General features: G+C 38.4%; 8 protein-coding genes across 9 annotated transcripts; all 8 read right to left on the bottom strand.

Moving 5' to 3' along the window:
• Nucleotides 1-273: 273 nt before the first annotated feature.
• On the bottom strand, nucleotides 274-3,132 carry LSM04_002416 (uncharacterized protein; the record flags this gene model as incomplete). The annotated part of the gene is made up of 1 exon (XM_067337789.1): nucleotides 274-3,132. One exon carries the CDS (start codon nucleotides 3,130-3,132, stop codon nucleotides 274-276), a length of 2,859 nt encoding a protein of 952 aa, XP_067192839.1.
• Nucleotides 3,133-3,513: 381 nt separating this feature from the next.
• Nucleotides 3,514-4,225, bottom strand: LSM04_003897 (uncharacterized protein; the record flags this gene model as incomplete). Of its 2 annotated transcripts, XM_067337787.1 has the most annotated exons (2): nucleotides 3,514-3,849; nucleotides 4,061-4,225. In XM_067337787.1, the coding sequence occupies 2 exons, from the start codon at nucleotides 4,223-4,225 to the stop codon at nucleotides 3,514-3,516; spliced, it is 501 nt and encodes a 166-aa protein (XP_067192873.1). The 2 variants fall into 2 exon arrangements, with proteins under 2 accessions (XP_067192873.1, XP_067192874.1); XM_067337788.1 differs by lacking the exon at nucleotides 3,514-3,849 and having other exon boundaries at nucleotides 3,902-4,225.
• Nucleotides 4,226-4,310: 85 nt separating this feature from the next.
• Nucleotides 4,311-4,794, bottom strand: LSM04_007623 (uncharacterized protein; the record flags this gene model as incomplete). Its single annotated transcript, XM_067337786.1, has 2 exons — nucleotides 4,311-4,593; nucleotides 4,652-4,794. 2 exons carry the CDS (start codon nucleotides 4,792-4,794, stop codon nucleotides 4,311-4,313), a joined length of 426 nt encoding a protein of 141 aa, XP_067192941.1.
• A 1,028-nt stretch (nucleotides 4,795-5,822) lies between these two features.
• LSM04_006258 (uncharacterized protein) lies at nucleotides 5,823-10,316 on the bottom strand (the record flags this gene model as incomplete). The annotated part of the gene is made up of 1 exon (XM_067337785.1): nucleotides 5,823-10,316. The coding sequence occupies one exon, from the start codon at nucleotides 10,314-10,316 to the stop codon at nucleotides 5,823-5,825; it is 4,494 nt and encodes a 1,497-aa protein (XP_067192914.1).
• A 471-nt stretch (nucleotides 10,317-10,787) lies between these two features.
• LSM04_003990 (uncharacterized protein) lies at nucleotides 10,788-13,817 on the bottom strand (the record flags this gene model as incomplete). Its single annotated transcript, XM_067337784.1, has 1 exon — nucleotides 10,788-13,817. One exon carries the CDS (start codon nucleotides 13,815-13,817, stop codon nucleotides 10,788-10,790), a length of 3,030 nt encoding a protein of 1,009 aa, XP_067192876.1.
• A 487-nt stretch (nucleotides 13,818-14,304) lies between these two features.
• On the bottom strand, nucleotides 14,305-15,291 carry LSM04_009475 (Major sperm protein (MSP) domain; the record flags this gene model as incomplete). Its single annotated transcript, XM_067337783.1, has 1 exon — nucleotides 14,305-15,291. One exon carries the CDS (start codon nucleotides 15,289-15,291, stop codon nucleotides 14,305-14,307), a length of 987 nt encoding a protein of 328 aa, XP_067192982.1.
• Nucleotides 15,292-17,067: 1,776 nt separating this feature from the next.
• Nucleotides 17,068-19,137, bottom strand: LSM04_003735 (uncharacterized protein; the record flags this gene model as incomplete). Its single annotated transcript, XM_067337782.1, has 1 exon — nucleotides 17,068-19,137. One exon carries the CDS (start codon nucleotides 19,135-19,137, stop codon nucleotides 17,068-17,070), a length of 2,070 nt encoding a protein of 689 aa, XP_067192871.1.
• A 1,123-nt stretch (nucleotides 19,138-20,260) lies between these two features.
• Nucleotides 20,261-21,076, bottom strand: LSM04_000148 (uncharacterized protein; the record flags this gene model as incomplete). Its single annotated transcript, XM_067337780.1, has 1 exon — nucleotides 20,261-21,076. One exon carries the CDS (start codon nucleotides 21,074-21,076, stop codon nucleotides 20,261-20,263), a length of 816 nt encoding a protein of 271 aa, XP_067192809.1.
• Nucleotides 21,077-21,772: the final 696 nt, after the last annotated feature.

The following is a 21,772-nucleotide window of genomic DNA, read 5'->3' as shown; positions in this document are numbered from 1 at the left end:
GGTTATTTATCCGTCTGCCCTCCCTCCTTATGGGGAAATGTATACTGGAACTATTAGCAGAGAAGTGTTTATCACACATATCAATAAGAAAGAAAGACAAAGATAGAAAAAGAAAAGAAAATAAGCAGATTATATTATACGTGGGTTATTATTGGACGTAATACTTTCAATTTATTTTTCCTCCAAGATGATAACTTTATAACAAACACATACCGAGAGAAATAAAAAAGAAAAAGACATCTCACAAAGAAATATATATTTTTTTTTTCTTCTTTAGCCCGAATTAAACGCAAACTTGGCGCTACGTAAACCCTCCCGTACTCGAGGCAATAAGACTTTCTTCAGTTTTTGATAACCTTCCGATTCACTCATGTGTTCCTCTGCCGCATCCACCACCGCAGTAATGTTATTTATTGTATCACTCAGCGCTATAATAATGCGTTTCTGCATATCCGGCTGCCGTGTCTCACTACCGGCTTGAGATGCCTCTTCCGCAAAACCAGTATTATTATTATTATTATTATTATTATTATTATTATTGGTAGTAGTATTAGTTGTTGTTGTTGTTGAAGTAGAATCTGTATTATTTACTGTGCTCGCATCATGAAAAGCGGCCATGGCATCTTCTACCATACTATGCAGACATTCACATGTACGTGCAAAGCGAGTCGCATCCCGCTCCCACTGATCTTTCTGCTGACAACACCGTAATTCCTTTACTCGCATCTCGTAACCGGCGAATGGGCCATCCATGTAGCGATGCAGTTTAGCCCCACAGGCGTAAATCTCTGGATCGGTTACAAAGAGATCTGTAATGTGGCGAAATGTCTCACGCATACGTTGTTTATATCGTTCCACAATTCCCGCCTGCACACGCCGTGATTCTTCACTATTTATATCCTTCTTATTTGCAAAGAAAGACTCTGGCATCTCCACATCGCTACCAAAAGGTACCAAGCGATCCATCTTTTCCATCATCTCCAGTTCCTCCTCATCCATTGCTTCTGTTAATGCGACAGAGGTGTGTCTGGGAATCATGGCATTAGCCGCAGCAGCAGCAGCCGCTTCTTCTTTCTTTTCTTCTTCTATTCCTGCATGGCTGGCGGGTATTTTTCCTTCCATATACGCAATCGCATTATCTACAAAACGATTCAGTGAGGCACGTTCGAGTCTTATATTCCGCTTCGCAATATCCAACATCACATTCAGTGCATGCGTGGTCTCTGTTACCTCCTTTAACTCACACCCAATCGCAAAGTAATTCTGCCACATTCGCCAATCACGTCTATTGTTATGTAAGGCTTGACTCATCGCATTAAACGCCGGCCGCAGTGCTCCACTGCGTAATAACACTGACGCCAAATTATTCCACGCAAACGCATCGCCCGGCTGCATTTGACAAACACGCGTAAACGCCTCCCCACTGCGCTGCCACATCTGCAATCGCATCGCCGCATAACCGAGTGTAAACCAATCACCGCCAAAGACGGGATTAATACGCAGCGCCGCATCAAAGTGATTCACAACATCGGTGTACGCCTCCCGCTCCAACGCCAATCGCGCCAACGCACGCAGTGGGGCCGCAGAGGAGCGTTGGGATAACTCAAACGCATGCCAAAGTGCATCTGCATCACGTGTGGCCTCACCAAGTGCCACCCAAAGAAGTGGATTGCATGGATCTGATTCAAGTAACTCACGCGCTAACGACTCCGCACGTCGACGTTTGTCCAGTGCTTTACAGCAATCAATAATACGCGGCCAGTCCTGCACCCGCTCGTAGGCGTCTAGCGCCGTCTTGTATAGATTGGTATCATAACACACACCAGCGAACTCACTACGCAGTTCCCATATCGTGGGATATGCCACAACGTAGAGATACGATCCGGCAGTGCGGTGAAATGTCGATCGTGTTGGGTCACGTCCCGCAGCGTGTTGATCCACAAGTTCTGTGAGTTGCATAAATGCCCGTTCCTGTACACGATTCCGCTGTCGCTCCAATCGACATCGTAATAACAGTGCCTGACACTGAATCATAAAAGGTGCCGGTGCTGGATCGGCGAGCAATCTCTCTATATATGTTTGCATATGATGTTGTGTAAGACCGTGATGTGGATTCGTATTACGTATATCATCACATAATGCGAGTAGAATGGCTTTATCGAGTGGATGAAGTGGTTCTAGTGTTGGCGCCGGTGCATCTGCAGTGGGACGTGGACGATCTAAAAGATCATGTCCATCTATCTCACCCATACATACACGTGGATTATCCACTACAGATGCATCACTATTATTAGTAGTAATAGTAAAGGGAGTGACACTGCGGGCATTCAGTATCATTTGAACAATTTGATGTTGTTGCCAACGTGTACGTACACCCAACATGGCATCTTCCTGCACAAACAATCCACTTTTTCGAGCGGCACGCCAGAAGAGCTCCGCGGCGAGATCACGTCGATGGTAATAATGATGCACCAGTCCAACTTCCAGTAATTGTTCCACGGTGATTTCAGTCTCTGGCAATGCCAGTGTGGCCTCTACACAGTGAGAGAGATGTTGATAGATGGAGTGTGCACGGTGTTGGAGTACACGTTGATGTCGCATGTGAACACGCAATCGCCAAATACAATCATATGGCACCAACCAAGATACAGTATTTTCCTTATTATTATTATTACTATTATTATTATTATTATTATCACTACTAGTATCTTTTCTGATGCTATTCACAATTGCAAGAAGCGTTAATAAGATTCCACCCAATCGCAGACATGGATGTGGCATTTCTCCATCACTCATTAATAGTCGCTGCATATAACGTTCACGCAATTCATCCTTCATTGTATACCGGTCCAGCACAGGCGCCAATTGCTCCCGCTCCGTCGGTACTAACTCCCCACTGAAATTCTCCGCATTAAAGAGACGTAATGCGAATTCAACTGCAGGAAGAATATCTTTTTCGAGTTTTAGTTCCTCTTCTCGATTCTGAAGGTATTCATTTATTTGTTTGTAATAAGCTTCAGCAGTCGCAGCCGCATCTGTTACAGAGAGTGTAAGAGAGTTGTTTTGCACATACTGTTCATCAATCGCAACAGTGGGTATCTGCAGGAGCAGCTCCGGAATAGTGTAATCCATTAATAACGAATGGCGTGTTTTTAATAATAATAAATAAGGCTAAAAGTGTACACCTTTCTTTTTTATTTTATTTATTTTTATGTTTTTCATAGAAGATACATAGAGGTGAAGAGAAAAAAAAAGAGAAAAGAAAAGTGGTGAAGGTTATAACAATTATATTAGGATATATCGTATTCTTTCTTTCCTTCCATTTAAGAAGGGAAAGAGAAAGCCAGAAACATCATTATAAAGTTTATCTAAAAAAAGTAAACAAATAAAGGTGTGTCACTAAAGAAAGGGAAAAAATAAAGAAATAACCCTCACGATATATAGACTTTTCACATGGAAATTATATATGCATATATATGGTAATAATATTAGTTAAAACGATAAAAAAAAAAACTAAAAATAAAAGCCTACTTTTTCTTTCTCATTTTCACGTTGCCATTCAATATCACAAAGTGATCTAATTTCATATGAATCACTTTGATTCGGCACCTCATTCCCACAATGCCCTTGATGTTGCCCATGTGGAGCAAATGAAAATGAATGTGAGTGTACACTAAAGGAAGAATCACGCAAATGTGATACGGGGAAACTTAGATGTGTATATCCAACCTCCATAATGGAAAGCACCGATGTTGTTTTCATATTTTCCATTGTGGATGCAAACTGTTTACTCTGTTTTAATTCCTCTTCTTCTTTTACGTCTTCTTCTGTTTCCTCTCGCAGTGTACGCTGTGTTGTACTCCATTTAGCCAGTGATGTGTTAGGATTAGATATGCTTGTTTTACCACGATAAAAGAAAGAAGGCGCTACCGTTGTAGAAGAAGGAGAAAATGATTGATTTAAAAAAAAATTCAAAACTACTCTTTTTTTCTTGTTGATTGTTGCTGTTGTTATTATTTTTATTATCTTTAATTTCCAATGAATCCTCTACTCCATTCACTATCTCTACTTCACTATTATATATTTCACTTAAAGCATCGTGTGGAACTAGGGCCATAGTGACAGCCATTATAACATTCCCACCTTTTAAATCTTTCTGATAACTCTCTTTAATCGACTGCAAAGGAGCACTACCAGACCGTACAGTACGCTCAATAGAACTCATAATAGTATTGTGAAGAGCTATATTACTATTATTATTATTATTATTATTATTATTATTATTATTATTATTATTATTATTATTATTATTATGTGATAATAGTAGTATTAGGGTCCTCTCCATTTACTGGCGTATTCTGTAATCCAAATATATCTCTAAACTGTTTATACTTTACTGCCGTAGTATGATCATTTAATTTCTTTAACTCCTCTTGTTTACTTGATGGCATTAATAATAACTCCCGTAGTGTGCCTTGTGTCTGGCCTCGCACGGGTGCTGGTCCGTACTGTTCAACGAGTTGTTTCCACAATGCACATAGACCCTGCGGTGTTTGTCCTGCCTTATTGCGATCAGAGATAATAGATTGATTACTTCGCGTGGGATCATAATAGTTAAAGAAGTCTCGCAGTTGTTGAAATTACACATAACGTGCGGGCTGCTGCTAACTTTTCTCGATACGCAACATTACTGTGAAATGTCTTATTTATAATTTTTTGTTGTTTTCTACTAATGGATGTATGTGCACTATCTGTCATTTCATCTGTGTGAATTGTCCCTGAACTTTCATCCATTCCATTTGAAACTACACGATATTTTTTGCCTTTTTTCTTTTCGTATACTTGTATTTCCCTTGTGGTTTAAATACCTATTATAAATGTGATACAATGATACCGTGAAAAGATAACAAAGAATATATATATATATATATATAATATGGTGAAAAGGGGAAAAAAACATATATAAACCTCCATAACAAATGTCGTTACTGCCGGTACTTTTTTTTTAGTTCTTGTTGTTGTTGTTCCTTCTACCAGGACTTTCAGTCTCTATCAGAAAAAGGAAAGAAATATATTGTGCACTTTTCTTTCGATTGTATTTCTCTCTGTAATGTTTTCGATCCTCATTTTCACTATCTTCTCCTTTTGTTGTTAAATTTGGTTTTATACTTCTTTCCTCTTCGTTTTTTTTTTTTTAGCGATGTTCATTCCATTAGAGAGAAATGAGAGTCGCCCGATATATATATATATATTTGTGTTAATTTATTTATTCTGCATTCCACCGTTAACAGAAAAGGAAAGAAAAACAAAACAACTTTTTTCACTTCACTCCCAAAAATCCCAAACATCGGAGATAAACAAGGATTCCATTAGGAAGTAATCGTAAATAGAAGAAATACAAATAGAAAAGATAACAGCCGTCTGCATATATCTTTTTTATTTATTTTCCTTCCTTTTATTGTTCTTTTATCTCTTTTTCATTATTTCCCTTGTTTTGCTTTTATTTTTATTTCTTTGCTTTTTCTTCATCTTTTTCGTATCGATTATCTCTTTTATTTTTCCCATCTTTTACTTCTGTCCTCATTATACTCGTTTTTCTTGGTGCCTTGTATCTCTTTTACACATGGAAAAGTACAACATAGGAACGATAACAATTACCATAACACTTGCAGTAATAGTAATTCATACATTCAAAATATATATATATATATATATATATATAGGGAGAGAGAGAGAAAATAAAAAGAAAAGAGAGAAATATACACCACCATCAGCACTATTAATTATTATTATTATTGTTATTATTCCTCATTTACTCCCATTTACATATCATTTGCACTAATATGATAGGTGGCGTAATTCCCCCCAATGTGATCACAACAAACACAATTTAACTCCGGTTTCCCTCTCTGCATCGTAGTAAAACGGTAAAACACATCATGTACCCGCTGCTTCAACGTTGGTGTACGTTCTCCATAAATTTCCGATCCCGTCGTATTATTATTAGCATTATTATTATTATTATTAGTATTAGTATTATTATTATAGGTAAAGCCTTCCGGTTCATAATCCCCACGCGGTGAGTGCATTCCAAGTCGAGTGCCAAATGACAATCGACGAAACTTCTGCATGGCTGTAAATCGCCGTGCCCGCCAGGCTTTAATTGGCACATCCAACACCAATAACAACACTGGAAAGAAGAGAGATGCAAAGAAGTGTACAGGCGAGGGATAAAAAGCCTTGAAAGTGACTCCATCCCGCGCGGTGTCTACAATCACAAACAGTACACTTAACACTGTGGCGAGAACACTGGCAAAGACCCAGCGAAAGGATTTAAATAAATACATCGATCGTTTCCCATAACGCGTTTTAAAAGATAAATCCAGTGAAAGTGGCTGATGTCGGCTCATATGTGTCCAACTGTGCAGCATGAGCCAATAATTCAATGTTAATACGATGTACCCACGCGTAGATGTCATACACGCATCGGAGGCGGAAAGGGCGAGTTTTAATACCGGCCTTTCACACATCCGCACACCGCATGTAATCCCTAATGTTAATAATGCGATAAGTGAGGGAATATAGCGCAAACACCACACAACGGCACTATGGCGGAAAATAGCGAGTCGTACAAAGTAATTATGGCGGGAGGAAATTGTTTTCATGGGGTCCATATCTGCATAGGCGGTGTACGTGCAGGAAAGGGCAAGAATGGGAATAATCACATTTAACTCAAATATAGCAGAAGTGGGGCTTATCAGCAGTGGCGCTCCAGTCTCTAGTGCGACAAGATTCACTAGTGTTACTAGAAAGTTTGCATGCATGGCGAATTCCACACAATTCCCAATTCCACTTAATCGCAGTCGTGCCTGTCGAATGAGTGTAGTGACAATTGGAAGAATAGTCGGTGTTGGGGAGGCGGAGAGGGTGCAGGAACACGCAATGAGTTCCGCCACATTACGATATAGAGGAAGATCTCTGTTGAGGGAACCACCACCACTATTACCAATACCAATATTATTATTATTAGTATTATTATTATTATTATTATTATTAGTATTATTAACATTATAAAAATCTGAAGGTTCGATCACATGACGATGACTCCGTAATCGAGTTTCTTCCTTTTCTGCTGAAGCCCCACGACGGGTCGGTAATACACCAAAAGATAAATCCGATTGAATAAAACTTCGTACATTACCATGATTAAAAATGGATCCAATAGAAACAACTACCTCATGATTATCTTGCAAAATAGAAAGCATATCACGTGTAGAGGCTCCATTAGCATGAGAAAACATATTTACTTGTAAAGGAATAGAATCTACATGTAAAATATGTTTTCGTATGGATTTAATACCAACAGGAAGTTGTGCACGAATACTATAATGATCAAGTGCTACAGCTCCTTCTTTTAATGATATGCAACAATTCCAATCTGTTTCTAAACCAAGACGACTACCAAAACTCTTTGTTCGTCGCTCATTATCAGCACAAAAGTACATACAACGAATACCAGCCTCTTCAAGTATAGACATAGCATTCTGTACATTAGGTCGAACAGAATCTCGTAGGCCCACAAGACCCAAAAATACATGAGAACTTCCAATAAGAAAATTAAGAAGACTATCAAGAGATGCAACAGTATTATTGCTGTTGACATTGTCATCATTATTATTACTTTGCTTATTCTCAGGATTATTATTAATATTGGTGGTTGTAATAGTAGACAATTTCTCCTCTTCTTCTTTTTCTTTTTGCTGCTGTTGTTGTTGTTGTTGAATAATAGGATTACAACCCCCGCGGATTCTATTATCGTTGCCAAATCTCCCACTTTTATCCGTGCGTTTCACTTCTTGTACAGGATTTCTCCCTGTTACTTGCACCCCATTACGAAAAAAGAATTCACTATAATTTGATCCATTTAATTGTAATTGTTTCGCACAACTGCGATATCGCTCTGGTAGCATTTGATGGGAAAGCGCTACCGTCTCAAGTCCCATTCCCTCTTCCCATACCATCTTTCCAACATGCACAAGTTCTGCCCGCGCCTCTACATCCAGTTCCTCAATAGATGAACCAGTAAAGTGAAAGGGACAGTTATGTGTAACGGTGTAAATAGTACCAACGGTAAAGGCATGTAATACACTACTTTCATCTTCTACAAGTAATGTACATGCCTGTTCAGGGTAATCATTGCGGTACCCTGTACGTATAGTGGTATTAACCTGAAAAATACGTGCAATGACACGAAATGTAGATGCCAAACTATCATCAAATCCGCTAGCACGTGGAATCCAATGTGTACTTCGTGCCCAACGTAATGTACGATCACAGAAACGAAAAGGTTCTGTCCATGTTTCAAGATTTGTGGGTTCTGGTGCTAATGCGTGTAAGAGCAGACATAATGAAACGGGATTCACATTCGCTCTACGCTGCTGAAATTCTTTCTCATCTGCAAACTGTACAGCGAGATCTTCACGCTGGCTTGGATTGAGTTGTAACTCAAGAAAACGTCGTTCCTGAAACTTTTTACGTCGTACTTGTTTTTTAAGTTCACGCTTATGCTCCAAGGCGGCATCTCTATCCTGTAATCCACTCGTAATACCACACCCACCAGTTTCTACAGAACTCCCATCAGCAAGAAAATTATTATTATTATTATTATTATTATTATTATTATTATTATTATTATTATTATTATTATTATTATTATTATTATTATTATTATTATTATTATTATTATCATTAGCATTAACAAGATTAGTAGTAGTAGTAGTAGTAGTAGTAGGATTAGAAGTAGTGGGAAGAGGAGGAATAATACTACTATTAGCCGCATTAACAATACCCTCATCATCTGAACTAGAAGAACTCTCTGGATCTTCATTTCTCTTCAGCATTAACAATCGTGTTGGGATTGGCACCATATCTGTTACAACGCCTGTAGTATCTAGTAATGCCACAACGGTGGCCATTCCAAGTGATTCCACAATAGAAGATGAGAAACAAAGTGGATGACGCCCAGTACGACGCCGCACCACACGTTGTAAAGCCTGTAAAGTGGATAGAAATGAAAAACGCGGAATTCGATCATCCAATGAGTGGGATGGTTTAGATACAAGGTGATGAAAGAGACGATCAAGGTAAATGTTTGCATACAAGACGAGAACACGATTTAGCAGGATAGCATTAACAGGCAACATACCAAGTAAGGCCACAGCGGGATAAAGAAAAACACCCTCACCAATAGGATCCGCCACACGAAGATAAAAGAAAAAACCAGCCGCAATCGCAAGCAGCATACCAAATACCCACGCTAAGAGAAAAAGACGATGGACAAGAAATTCCATCTTTTGTGAGACAGAATTAGAATTTGCCCCACTGAGATCTGTACGGGGATCATGATCGTGATCGCTATCATCGGTGGTATTCGCCTCTTCTTCTTCCTCAACAGAAGTACGTGAAATGTGTAAATTTGGGTGTCGTGGGGGTCGTGCACGATCACGCAGTGGACGAAGTACAACCGCATCACTTTCTAATGTAATACGCATCACATCCACTAACTTACACAGAGACACAGGCTCTGTATAACGTCGTGCTATTAATGTGGCCTCATCTAAGCGTAATGTGCCTTTTACTAATACACATTTAAGAACATATTTAAGTCTCCCTGCGGTGGGAATATCTGCAGAGGTCGCCGCCACCATACGAAATGCCCGTGCTGGTAATACCGCCATACATTCACGAAATACCGCACGTCTTTCACTTTGACTTTGTTGAGGCATTGTGGCCATAGCAGTCACACGTTGTTGCCATCGTGTGAGGACTTTTCCCATTACATACGCGGTGCGTACTTTCTTTTCCGTAATACGAGCCCAGAGTAAATAAACCTGCATCGCTAAACATATAATATAAAGGACGAAAAAGAGTACCGTGCATGTTATTGTTTGTGCTGATGGACACAGTACACATGATACGAGTAGCATAATAAATGTAATAGCCACTGGTGCTCCTTGATGAAAAAATACAGCCGCCACAGCAATACGACCCACTTTAACAGACTCACGCAAGTTTACCTGACTCGCATCAAGCAAAGATCGTAATTGCTGCGTGATGCGCTTCTCATACTCACTGCTCGGAACAGTATTATCAATATCCACATTCCCCTCCACTATGAATTCCTTTTTTCCTTTTCCTTCTTCTTCTTTCCCTTTACACTGTCGCAGTTGTAATTGTGGCGTTTCTCTCTGTTCCGCCCTTTCAACAACCGGCACGTCATCGGCCTCAATGACGACTTCAACCGCCGTCTTTGGCATTTCGTCCACACGAGAGACGACAGGCGTGTGGGAGAAAACCCACAGCACGCGTGAAGCAGTTCTACTACTAAAGGGAGTAGAAGTAATGTGGTGAGTAAAACAAAAGAAAAATAAAACTACGTTGTTAATAATATATATATATATATATATATATATATATATATAATGTAGGATATGTTTGAAAAGAAAAGGAAAAAAAGGAAAAAAGAAGAATAAGATCACAGGTAGTAATAAAAAAAAAATACGTAACAAAAGGGGAAAGGGATAAATAGAGCATAATGAAATAAAGAAAGAATAGCTTAATTTTTCTTTTTCCTCTCAATCTCTTTCTTTCTGTCAGTTTCATTGCTCGCCTCTATCTGATAGCATCATCTCTACAGAGAGAAAGAACAAAAGAAAAAAAAACAAAAACTGATTGTGTTTGTGTAAAAGGGAGTGAAAGAGGAACACCCTGTCATATTTAACCCAATTTCATGCATACGCCTGTCTTAATCGTTCCCGCAGTAATTCATTAGATTCATCCCGCTGCGCCACTACTCGTTCCTCCGCGTTAACGATTACTTCATTCTCAGTGAGTCCACGTGAGTTTCTCCCTGGTGTGAGTACAGATAATAACATCTGTTTCACCCAGAGTGGTGATGGTATCCATTTATTATTATTATTATTATTACTATTATTATTATTATTATTATTATTATTATTATTATTATTATTATTATTATGGTTATTATTCTCGTTCATATCATTCTTCATCTTACTCTCAATACGATCATCACTGTCATGATTAGAGTTCGCATTGGAAAAAGTACCAATATCATGATGATTATTACTGTTTTGCAATAATATCTCATCTGTAGAGAGAGAAAGTACAACTTGTTGTAATTCCTCTGGAGTAAAATCACGTAAAAGACGCTTTGCCGCACAAGACCATATTTCTTGCTGTAGAACCGTCATATGATCTGTAAATAACGTACTTTCCCTTTTTTCCAACCTCATTGAATTACCACTAGAGTTATTATTATTATTATTATTATTAATAGCATTAGTAGTACTATTACTGAAAGCAAGATTAGTAGAAGCACTTATAACACGAGTAACTGCTGACGTTAAACACTGCATAACATTACATAAATGATTCGAAAGTATCATCCAACACGTTTCCACCACACTATTTGATTTAGACATTAATTCGTTTTTTACTTCTGGTGATCTCAACAATACATCCCGTGCTTGTTGTAATTTTACTTCTACACTAATACTACCTTTTTCTATATGTTCGGTATAAGATTCTAGTTGATCTAACGCAATATCTAATTGTTCCATACTTTCACCAATGATATGAAGTTCTCTTTTAATATTACCCTTTTCAATAGAAGTAACGGTACTTTTATTCATCTCTGCATCAAGCAAGTACCATTTCTGTAATAGAGCAAGTCTTTTCTGCACATATTTCTCTCTTACATTTCCCAAAACTTCTTGACGTTGTTGAAATAACTGTGAAAAACGATTTAAAACCACTTCCATTTGTTCTTTTAGTCTTAACAATAATAATATAGATGAAGAGAGTGTGACACATGCCGTTATACAGTGTTGTACATCTCTAGCCCGTTGTAAACGTGCCCGCTCATGTCCATCTTCTGCTGTTAATACCATTTTTGCTTGTCCTAATTGTTTCTTTGCTAGATCCATCTTCATCTGAATATCTTGTATTTCTTTTATTAATAACTCCTCTTCGAGTCTTGCATTTTTTGCCCATTCTTGACGTTTGCGTAAGAAAGATTGTCTTTTTGCCTGCGTTGCAAGTAGAGGTTCTAATGCTTTCTCTGCTTCTTTTAACTCCACTCGTGCTTTTGCCAACGCCGTAGAAACTTCTTCTTCTTCTTCATCCATATTTGGTATTTGTATTAATAGTAACGATTCTATTCGTTTTTGTATCACAGTTAACTCCGTGTGTGTAGTAGCGTTCACTTCTCGTTGTTTCATACCTTGCTCTACACGTTCACGCAATTGCGATATAACAGAACGGGTACTTTGCACAATACTCTGCATTGCCGTATGTAATTTATCTCGCTCTTCTACAATTGTACTTTCACCTATTTGTGTTAATCCAGACATGGCAGTAGTAGTAGCTGTAACTGAAGAAGAGGAAGAAGTATTGATACTCATATTCGTATTATTAGGAGTATTAGTATTAGTATTAAAAGAAATTCCTTCCTTTTCTTCCATCATTAATCTCTGTTTTGTTTTCATAATCTTTTCTTCCAATGAAGCATGAAAATCTGCAGATTCTCGCAGAAAATTCCGTTCATTTCTAACAATCTCTTCACGGAGTTGACTAATTTGTGTTCTAATAACATTATTACTATTCCGTTGATGTTCAATCACTACGGCCTCACGACGAAGTCTCTGCACAATGTTTTCTAACCGTTTCATGTAGGACTGTTTTACCGTTAATCGCTGCTCCTGTTCTTCCATATCTCTATTAAACTGCACGAGTTCCTCACGTTCCCGTTGTAACTCCCGTTCCCGCTGCAATTGTGCCTGTCGCTCACGCTCTAATTCGACGTGTTCCTCTAATGTTAACACCGGCTCTTCCCCATCATAGTCCTGCGGGCGACGATATTGCGATTTCTTCGTAGTGCGATTTACATAAAACAGACGATTCGTCTTTGGATGACGTCTCCATGTCCACACACTATAACCACTTAATGTAGGACTATTGGGGGATGATAATAAACTACCGTTACTAAATGGGGAAATAATGGATGAACCACTACTGGATATCACTGGGGGAGAACGCCATAACGATGATTGTAGATTCTTATCTCGATACTCAGAAATGTCAGTTTCCTGTATATCATTTAATGCCATTAATTCACCCGTACATGCACGGGCAATACTCAATCGCAGTTCTGATAATGTTGTTGCAATAACACTATTACTATTAGAGTCTCCATCTACTTCAAAGTACGCCTTTGCGTGAGTCTCCGTAGCGAGAAGGGCAATATCCGTTGGTTGAAGCACATTTACACTCATGTCATTATTATTATTAATATTATTATTATTATTATTATTATTATTATTATTCATATTAAGGAGTTCGTGGTTTATCATTCCTACAAGAATCACCGATGGTAAAGGCGTAAAATGACGCAACCAAGGAACCCATTCCGTCTTTAGAGATTGTAAAGAGTTTGCAGAAAATACAGAAAACACTAGAAGCACAGCCGCTGGTGCCCATTCCAATGCTCCTAATGTAGAAGGTGTATACGTCTTCTCTAAGGTCACATGAATTGTAATATTAGGCAGTGATGGATTTGCGAGTTCTAACCTCCGCACTGAAGTTTCACGTTCAGTTGTTGTTAAATTTGTTTTTTGTGTGTTTAATTTCTCCTTTTCCTTTTCTCGCAGTGCTGCAGGGAGAGAAAACTCTAACAGTAAATCCATAAGAGTATCAATCCCAGAGAAGGCATCCCCAGCCACCAAACAGGTGTACTCCATCACTATACCCTGTTTGTAATAAATGTATGAATATGTTTGAGTGGATTCACAAAACAAGAGATAATAAAAAGAAACTCAAAAAAAAGAATAAGAATAAAGAAAAGTAAATACAAAAAAGTAAATAGAATTCTGCTTCCGCATACACAGAGAGAGACGCAAGCACAGATATAGAGATATGAATATAAGTGTATATATATATATATATATATATATATATATATATAGGTTCCTCTTACTGAACTACGAGCAGTTTCCACGGCTTCTGTATCTGAAAACATAGAAGAAATTCAAAACGGAGAAAAAAAACATGCCACGATAAAAAATAAAAATTTCCGAACAGTATTATAGATAATGTTCTTTAGTACATGTTCTTTTTTCTTGCATTTTCACCACGATATAATCTCCCGATTTTGTTTTTTTTTTCTTTTTATGTGTCTGTAGTTGTTGTTGCTGGATCTGGAGATGAAGATCCAGTTGAGCGTTTATTTCAATCAATAACAAGACTAACCCACACCCCTACACAGTAGGCAATGAGCATAAGTATTATAACAACAGATAACCGGAATGAGTAACCAGGTTTTCCAGCACCGCCTTTTGATTGTTGTACCATTTCATTTTTACCACTATTACTATTAATATTACCATCGTTCTTTTTCTTATCATTTGCCCAAATTGAAGTATAATCCTTCTCCCCATTATCACGTATCTCTTGTGTACGTCTTATCACTGTAGTCCCACTATTATTACCACCACTACCACTACTACTAATCGCCCCATACTTCATAGTATGATTATTATTCTTATCCAGCACCCCTCTCTTTTGCTGTTGACTATCGGTATTCTCTTTCTCATCAACTTTATTATTATTATTATTATTATTATTATTATTATTATTATTATTTCCCTTTAAAGTGCGATCTATATTATCTTCCCGTGGGCTCGGTGCCTCCAGCCCAACGGCGGCGGGATCCAGTACAGTGATCTGCGCCCCAAACGGCACAATCGCCTCACTGCTGAAATCACACATTATACCCCGCTGAAGTGTGAGTGTTGGCGAGGCATCACCGCCGAGTTCATTCCACAATTCCTTTACTTTCGTATCGTTCGCCGCATGTGATTTCTTCGCAAGCCAACCGGGCGGAACACTCTGCGCACACAATTTAAATCGATCGTGTGTGTTCGCCGGGATATCCTGCACTTGTGGGCGGAGAATAAACCGCACTCGTACGGCCTCTTTGGGGAAAACCACGCCAATGTTCGGTTTTATGTAGTACCGCGCTGGTGTGAGGGCTTTTATTTTAAACACACACGGGAGTTTTCCGATATTTGATAATACGACAATATTCTGCACCGCACGATCACGGTGGGGCGGGGGAAATAACAATTGTGTGGGTTCTACGAGTAATAAGGAAGAACCGGCGGTGCTTCTCGATATGTGTTGTGTGGGGGGGAAACTCTCTGATGGTCGATTCATTTCTTCTTTTTCTTTTTATTGTTATTATTATTAGTGATGTTTTACTCTTTATATTTGAGCTTATTGAAATTCTTTATATTTTTCTTTTACTTTCCCTTCTTGACGTTGAGAACCGGTCAAAAAGAAACAGCAGGTCAAAGTAACAATATATATATATATATATATATATATATATATGTTTAAAAGAAATAATAACGATAGTCACAATAATGATAATAATAATAATAATAATAATAATAATAATAATAATAATAATAATAATAATAATAATAATAATAATAATAATAATAATAATAATAATAAAGGGGTATATATATATATATATATATATATATATATATATATATATATATTCATGCATTTTTATATACATTGTGAGTGAAATACCCTGCAAAAGGTAATAACGTGAAGAATGATGATCCAATGCATGCACACCACAAGCGAAAGAGGAATAACAATAATGATAAAAAGAACGTGCATGCATAAAGAAGCAGAGGAAAAAGTCACAAATTAATAAACAAATAAACAATAATAACAATAATAATAGTTAGTACAGCGAAAGGCTCAATAAATCAAATAAATTGAACAAAAAAAAAACATCCGAAACGTGAAGCCGATCAAAAATAATATCAATCAAACACAATGCACAAACAATAGGAACAGAGCATACGGATAACAAAATAAAAAGTCTGCCAGAAACAAAAGAACTATCAATCAACAAGAAAACTTCTCCTCAGCAACAATAGCAAAAATAAATAAAAAGGGATGATATTCTGCGTAAAAAAAAACATATATATATATATATATAGTTTGATATTTAATAGTATCAATATATGTAGATATTATTACTTTTTCTACTCATTCCCTTTTATTATTAACTTATTTTTTTGTTGATTTTTTCTTCCCTTCAAGCTTTATTGACATTTCTTCCAGTTGCAGTCTAAAAAAAAAGGTAGTGTAACTAAAAAAAACTCATCATATTACAAATACCAAGAGGAAAGAAAAAAAAGAAAATTCACTTTCCTCTTACCTTGCACACCAGTATTAATGGAAGAAAGAAAGAGAAAAAAAAAGGAGTTGAAAAAATTGACCTCGAATAATAATAATAATAATAATAATAATAATAATAATAATAATAATAATAATAACAAAAAGATTTCTTTTTTTCTCATAAAAATGTATATTAATACATTAGAAACACGTACATATTGTACGCACCAAATGTACCTGTGATTCTATTTTCCCCATGCATTTACCTACGCAGCAAGTGCAAAAACGAAAAAAAGAAAAGTTTCGAAACGAACAGTAAAAGGAGGCATATACCCACATTTCAGAATTAAGGAACTAGGATAATGACGAACATGCATGGAAAACTTGCTAACGATGAAAAGAAAAAAAAAGAAAAAAAGAACGTTTCTTTTTCTCTTGTGTTACGCATAAGTTCCCTCTCATTTTAAGCTATAAAAACAAGAACAACAACAATATCATCATTATCTTTTTATTTATATTTGTAATTTTTCTCTATAAGTATATTTCTTTTTTAATTACAATAATATTTTATTTTTCCTTTCTTCATTACCTTTACTAATTCATCAGCTTTTCCTTCTTCCTCTAAGAAGGTCAGCGCTCCCATGCGGTTCTATTCTTGCTGTATAGCAATTTTAACCTTCTTTCATTTTCAAAACCCTTATCTATCATAAATAATAAATCTGCATTGTAATACGCCATATATATAGAATGATTTCTTTAATAAATCTAGTGACGAGTTTCACTCCATCACGAATCACTTCTCACCTCACTCTCTCCACTCTTGCAGTATCGCACCAATCTATTCGGTCTGTATGTCGTTGTAGAGAATTTCTCTGATACAAACGGCTGCTCTGACGGTCGTTCCTCCACGTAATCCGCTCGGGGCGGCGGCACTAACGAAGGCGATTCACGCCGCTTTACACTACGCGTCACGACTGTCGTTGTGCTGCTGCGCATCGTCGTTGTGGTTGTAATTCCATCGGCGTCGTGATGAATGCGCGGCCTCGAGCGGGCGGTGGAGGCGATTGAGCGTACATCCACGTTTAGCAGCGGCGCCGCGGTTGTGCCTTTGTGACTGCTCAAGAGCGAGACGGAGGCGGTGGAGGCGTCGAGTGTTGTTGGGGGGCGTTTGCCCGGCCGCCGTGAGGCGATATCGTCCCGCAGTGGATCATCAAACAACGCAACGTACGGCGTTGGACTCGCACTTATTCGCTTCGCGTGTGTGGCCGCACGACGTGTTGGATGCGTGGGTTTTGACATCGATTTTTTACGCGTCGCACTAGCAGTACGGGATGGCACTGTTGTTATTGTTGTGGTGGTGGATGTGTTTGGTGTGGGTTCTGTACTTTCTTTTCTTCGCACTCGCACTGCCGTTAAGTGGGCGGTGGCTGTTGAGGACGAGCGACCCGTTGATGAGCCCCGACGTGGTGTGGCCGTCATTCTTCTTTCTTTTTCTTTTAACTCTTCTTTTGGCTGTACCACAACTCTTGTACTTGATGGGGCCCGTGATTGCCGTACAGAAGATGGTCGTCGTTGTGGTGGGGATTGCCGTTCCTGTGCGTAATGTGATTTTAATGTTTGCTGTTGTGTTTGTGATTGTTGTTGTTCTTGTTGAGATTGTTGTTGAGATTGTGATCGGACCCGTTCTACTGGTACTCGTACTACTGCCGGTGCTGCTACTCCTACAGTTGATGTTAATATTCCTCCTTCAGATGTTGTATTTGTATTTATATTCATATTTGTATTTGTTGTATTTGTGGGTCTTTGAATGATTCGCGGTGTAACACGGCCGCTGCTGTTACTGCCTTCTTCTAATGCGTGATGGGTGTGTTCTTCTTTAGTGCGCCAAATCAATTCATCCGCTATTGTGCGTTCTAACTGTCGAATACGGTTTTCCTTTTGTTCCACCTCCCGAGTTCGCTGCTCTAATGCGCTGGATTTAACGGCCAATCGCGATTCCAACTCTTTTGTGTATTCTTTCACCATTCGTAATTCATCCTGCAGTTCTTTTACCATTTGTTCTAATGGAGAATTGTTGTTATTGTGGTAGTTTTCACTGCTGGTGTGTGTATTTCCACCGTCAGAGATTGGGAATCTATCCGGTGTATTTTTCTTTTTTACGTCTACTACGTCTTCCGTTGTTCCCACAGACGAGGCCAATCGCATATTCTCCACCCGAAGTACTCTTACTTCCTTTTCTAATGTTAATAAACGTTGTTCAGCATCAATGTTCTTTTTCTTTTCCTGTGCCAACTCTACTTGTAAAGACATGTAAATATCGTCATGACGCATGGTGCTGGAATCCCGACCGGTATGATCTCTATTCATAGGCTCCTCTTGCATTAAGGATTTCTTCTCTCTAACGGGGACTTCAGCAGAAGTGGAAGGAGAAGCCACAACTGTTGTTACTTCAGAAGGAACAGACTTTCCCGTTGAAGTAACGACGGTTGGTACATCTACAAGTGTTACAATTGGAACTTTTGTTGGATTCTCTAGACTGTGTAGTCTTCGCACAGCCGTGTGATCATTCTGCTCATCATCATCATTATTATTATTATTATTAGTATTATTATTATTATTGGCATTAGTATAATCATGCGTATTATGCGTTTTACTCTTCTTTGCGCTCGTAGGATTGCTTTTTTTCTCTACAGTTGCTTCTCCACTCTCCTCTTTCCCCCTCGCACTGCCGGATCTTAATAGTCCAAGTTCACTATCGTTGTTGGATGCATTCTGCGAGATTGGTGTTGTCTCTACATCACTGCCGCGACCACGCACCTCCATTCGCATACTTTGCCAAATGGATCGACGAGACATTTCAAGTTTCTCCCTTCCTTTCTCACTCAGTATGCGTGCTTGTAGGAATGTATAATTGTATAGGAGATAAAGAGATAAAGAAAAGTGAGAGTAATATTTTCTTTTTTGTAGTTATAGCTGCTGTTGCTTCTTGTTTTTCTTATTATTGTTGTTATGTAGTTGCCAGATGTGATCACTTCTCTGTTACTACTACAATTATATTCCCTTTTACACCACTACTGTGTTAACGTTCCAAAAAGAAGATATTGTGGCAACAGAGAGAGAGAGAGAGATACACCTTGCTTGTGAGGTATGAGGGAGAGTAAACAAAGAAAAAAAGAAAGAAAGTAAATAGTTGTAAAATAAGAGCAAGAAAGAAAGTAATGTGCACTAGAGCAAACAATCACAGAGAAATTGAGTTTTATTTCCCTTTCCCCCAACAACGACCTAAAATAAAATCCGAAGATAAAAAAAAGTAAATAAAAAACCTTCATTGTTTGTTAAACATACGAATTAATCCCTTTGAATCATTTAAGAACAATAATAATAATTATTATTATTATTATTATTATTAATTATTATTATTATTATTATTATTATTATTATTATTATTATTATTATTATTATTATTAGAAACACAACCACTCCGATTGTTGTTACCTTTTTTTTCGTTTTCATTTTTATTGTATTTCAAAAGTTTTCGTTTTTTGCTTTTTTTTTTGTTGGCTTTTGCCTTAGTTTTGTTTTTCTTTTTTCATTTTCGCGATGATAATGAATTCTTCTTCTGCTTTTTCTTGTTCCTGTTGTTATTGCTATTACATTTCTCAGGATATTCGTGTAAATCCATACATAATTTGATTTCGTACATCATAATACTATGAAGGATGATGGAGGGGGGAAAAAAGTATGCTATACCCCTCTTTCACTGGTTGTTGGGTTTTTTCTCTTTTTTTTTATATTATTTCATATCATCATTAACGGTATAAATTCCCTCACCCAGAATTCATAACCCAAACATCATTTCATACCATTTTCAGAGTAAACAGTACTCTCTCCCTCTTTCCCTCTTCCTTCCTTCTTTCCATTTTCCTCTCAAGAGTCTCACAATTACTACTATTCCTACCACCTCCTCCTCTTCTCTGCCCTACAGTTTACTCACTTCATGACACTCCACGGAGTGTAAAACAATATCCGCATTCACTTGTGTAGAATCCACGAGATTCCCGTTTGTTGTGTCGCTGCCGGCCGCCCGCTTCATCGCCTCCGCCTCACTAATGCCCCACGCCGCCATATGACGACGGCACAAACGACGCGTGCAGATATCGGCAGAGCAGGCGAGAAATATCGTAATATCGAAACAACGATTCACCTCCGCCCATGCGGGGGTTCCGCGGTAGAGGAGATAATTCCCCTCCACAATAATGATATTCGCCGTGGCGGGAATGCAGATGTCCCGCTCCACCGGATCGCCCACCGCGTGATCGAAGGACGGCACGTACACATCATCGTAATAAGCGTTCGCGCGGCCATGGGGCGTGTGCGGCGGGCCTTCGTTGCGGTTGTCGCCCCTCTCGGCGGCGGCGGCGATGGAGGCGGCGGAGGGAAGTCGAATCGCCTGCAGGTCGCGGCACAATTTGCGGGGATCAAACGTCCACTCGGCCCCACGCCGCCGGACGGCCTCCTCGCGGTTTGGCAGCGCGTGCAGGACACTGCGGTAGAGATGATAGCCGTCCATCGGCATCACCACAACGGCCACATCCTCACAATTCGGATTGTTGTGCGTCAATGCGGCCCGCACCTCAGCGGCGATAATTCGCGCCACTGTTGTTTTGCCACTTCCCGGCCGGCCAGCAACGCCAACGATGAGACGACATTGTGGGGCTTCTTTGTACTTTCTCGCAATTGTGGTCGCACAACGGTGTAACTCATCAGCGTCCACCACAGGGGGATGTCCAGTCATTATCGAGTGTGTTTGTGAGTGTGTGTATATATATATATATATATATACATCCACGTCTATAATATTTATATTGAGTTATGTGTAAGAGAGAGAGAGAGAAAGAGAAAAAGAAAACAAAAGGGTGAAAATAATAAAACCTCTCGTTGTTATTGTTTTTGATGGGGTGCACCTTTTGGAGACGGAGATGAAAAGCAATATTAAAAGATATAATGAGAGAACCTAAACCATAATACATATTTCCCACAAAGAGTATATAAATATATATATATATATATATATATATATATACGAATAAGAGTGTGTTGGTGGTGGTCACTTTTACTTTACTCGGTAGAGAAAGTTACACCTATTATTGGACTTTCGTTATAGCTTTTTTTATTTCATTTATTTCCTGACTTTTCTCAGTTTCCATATTTCCCACTTATTGTTACTTTCGCGACAGAGAGCGTAATATAAGTAGCTGCAATGCTTTCATGCAAAGGAATGTGATCGCCGCAAAGATGCGTAGAGAAAAGTAGTAAAAAAGAGACCAGAGCAATGGAAAATAACAATAAAAGCGGGAACAATATCGGTTCCAGTAATAATAAAAAGGAAAATAAAAACACACGCTGTAGTAGATAGATAAAGAAAAAATAATGTATCGAATATAAACAAAAATACAGAAGAAACAAAAAAAGAAAAGTCAAAGAAATAGAT

Source organism: Trypanosoma melophagium, assembly GCF_022059095.1.
Source record: "Trypanosoma melophagium isolate St. Kilda chromosome Unknown ctg19segment0, whole genome shotgun sequence".
Classification (NCBI taxonomy): domain Eukaryota; phylum Euglenozoa; class Kinetoplastea; order Trypanosomatida; family Trypanosomatidae; genus Trypanosoma; species Trypanosoma melophagium.
This window is presented reverse-complemented; position numbering and strand designations above follow the sequence as displayed.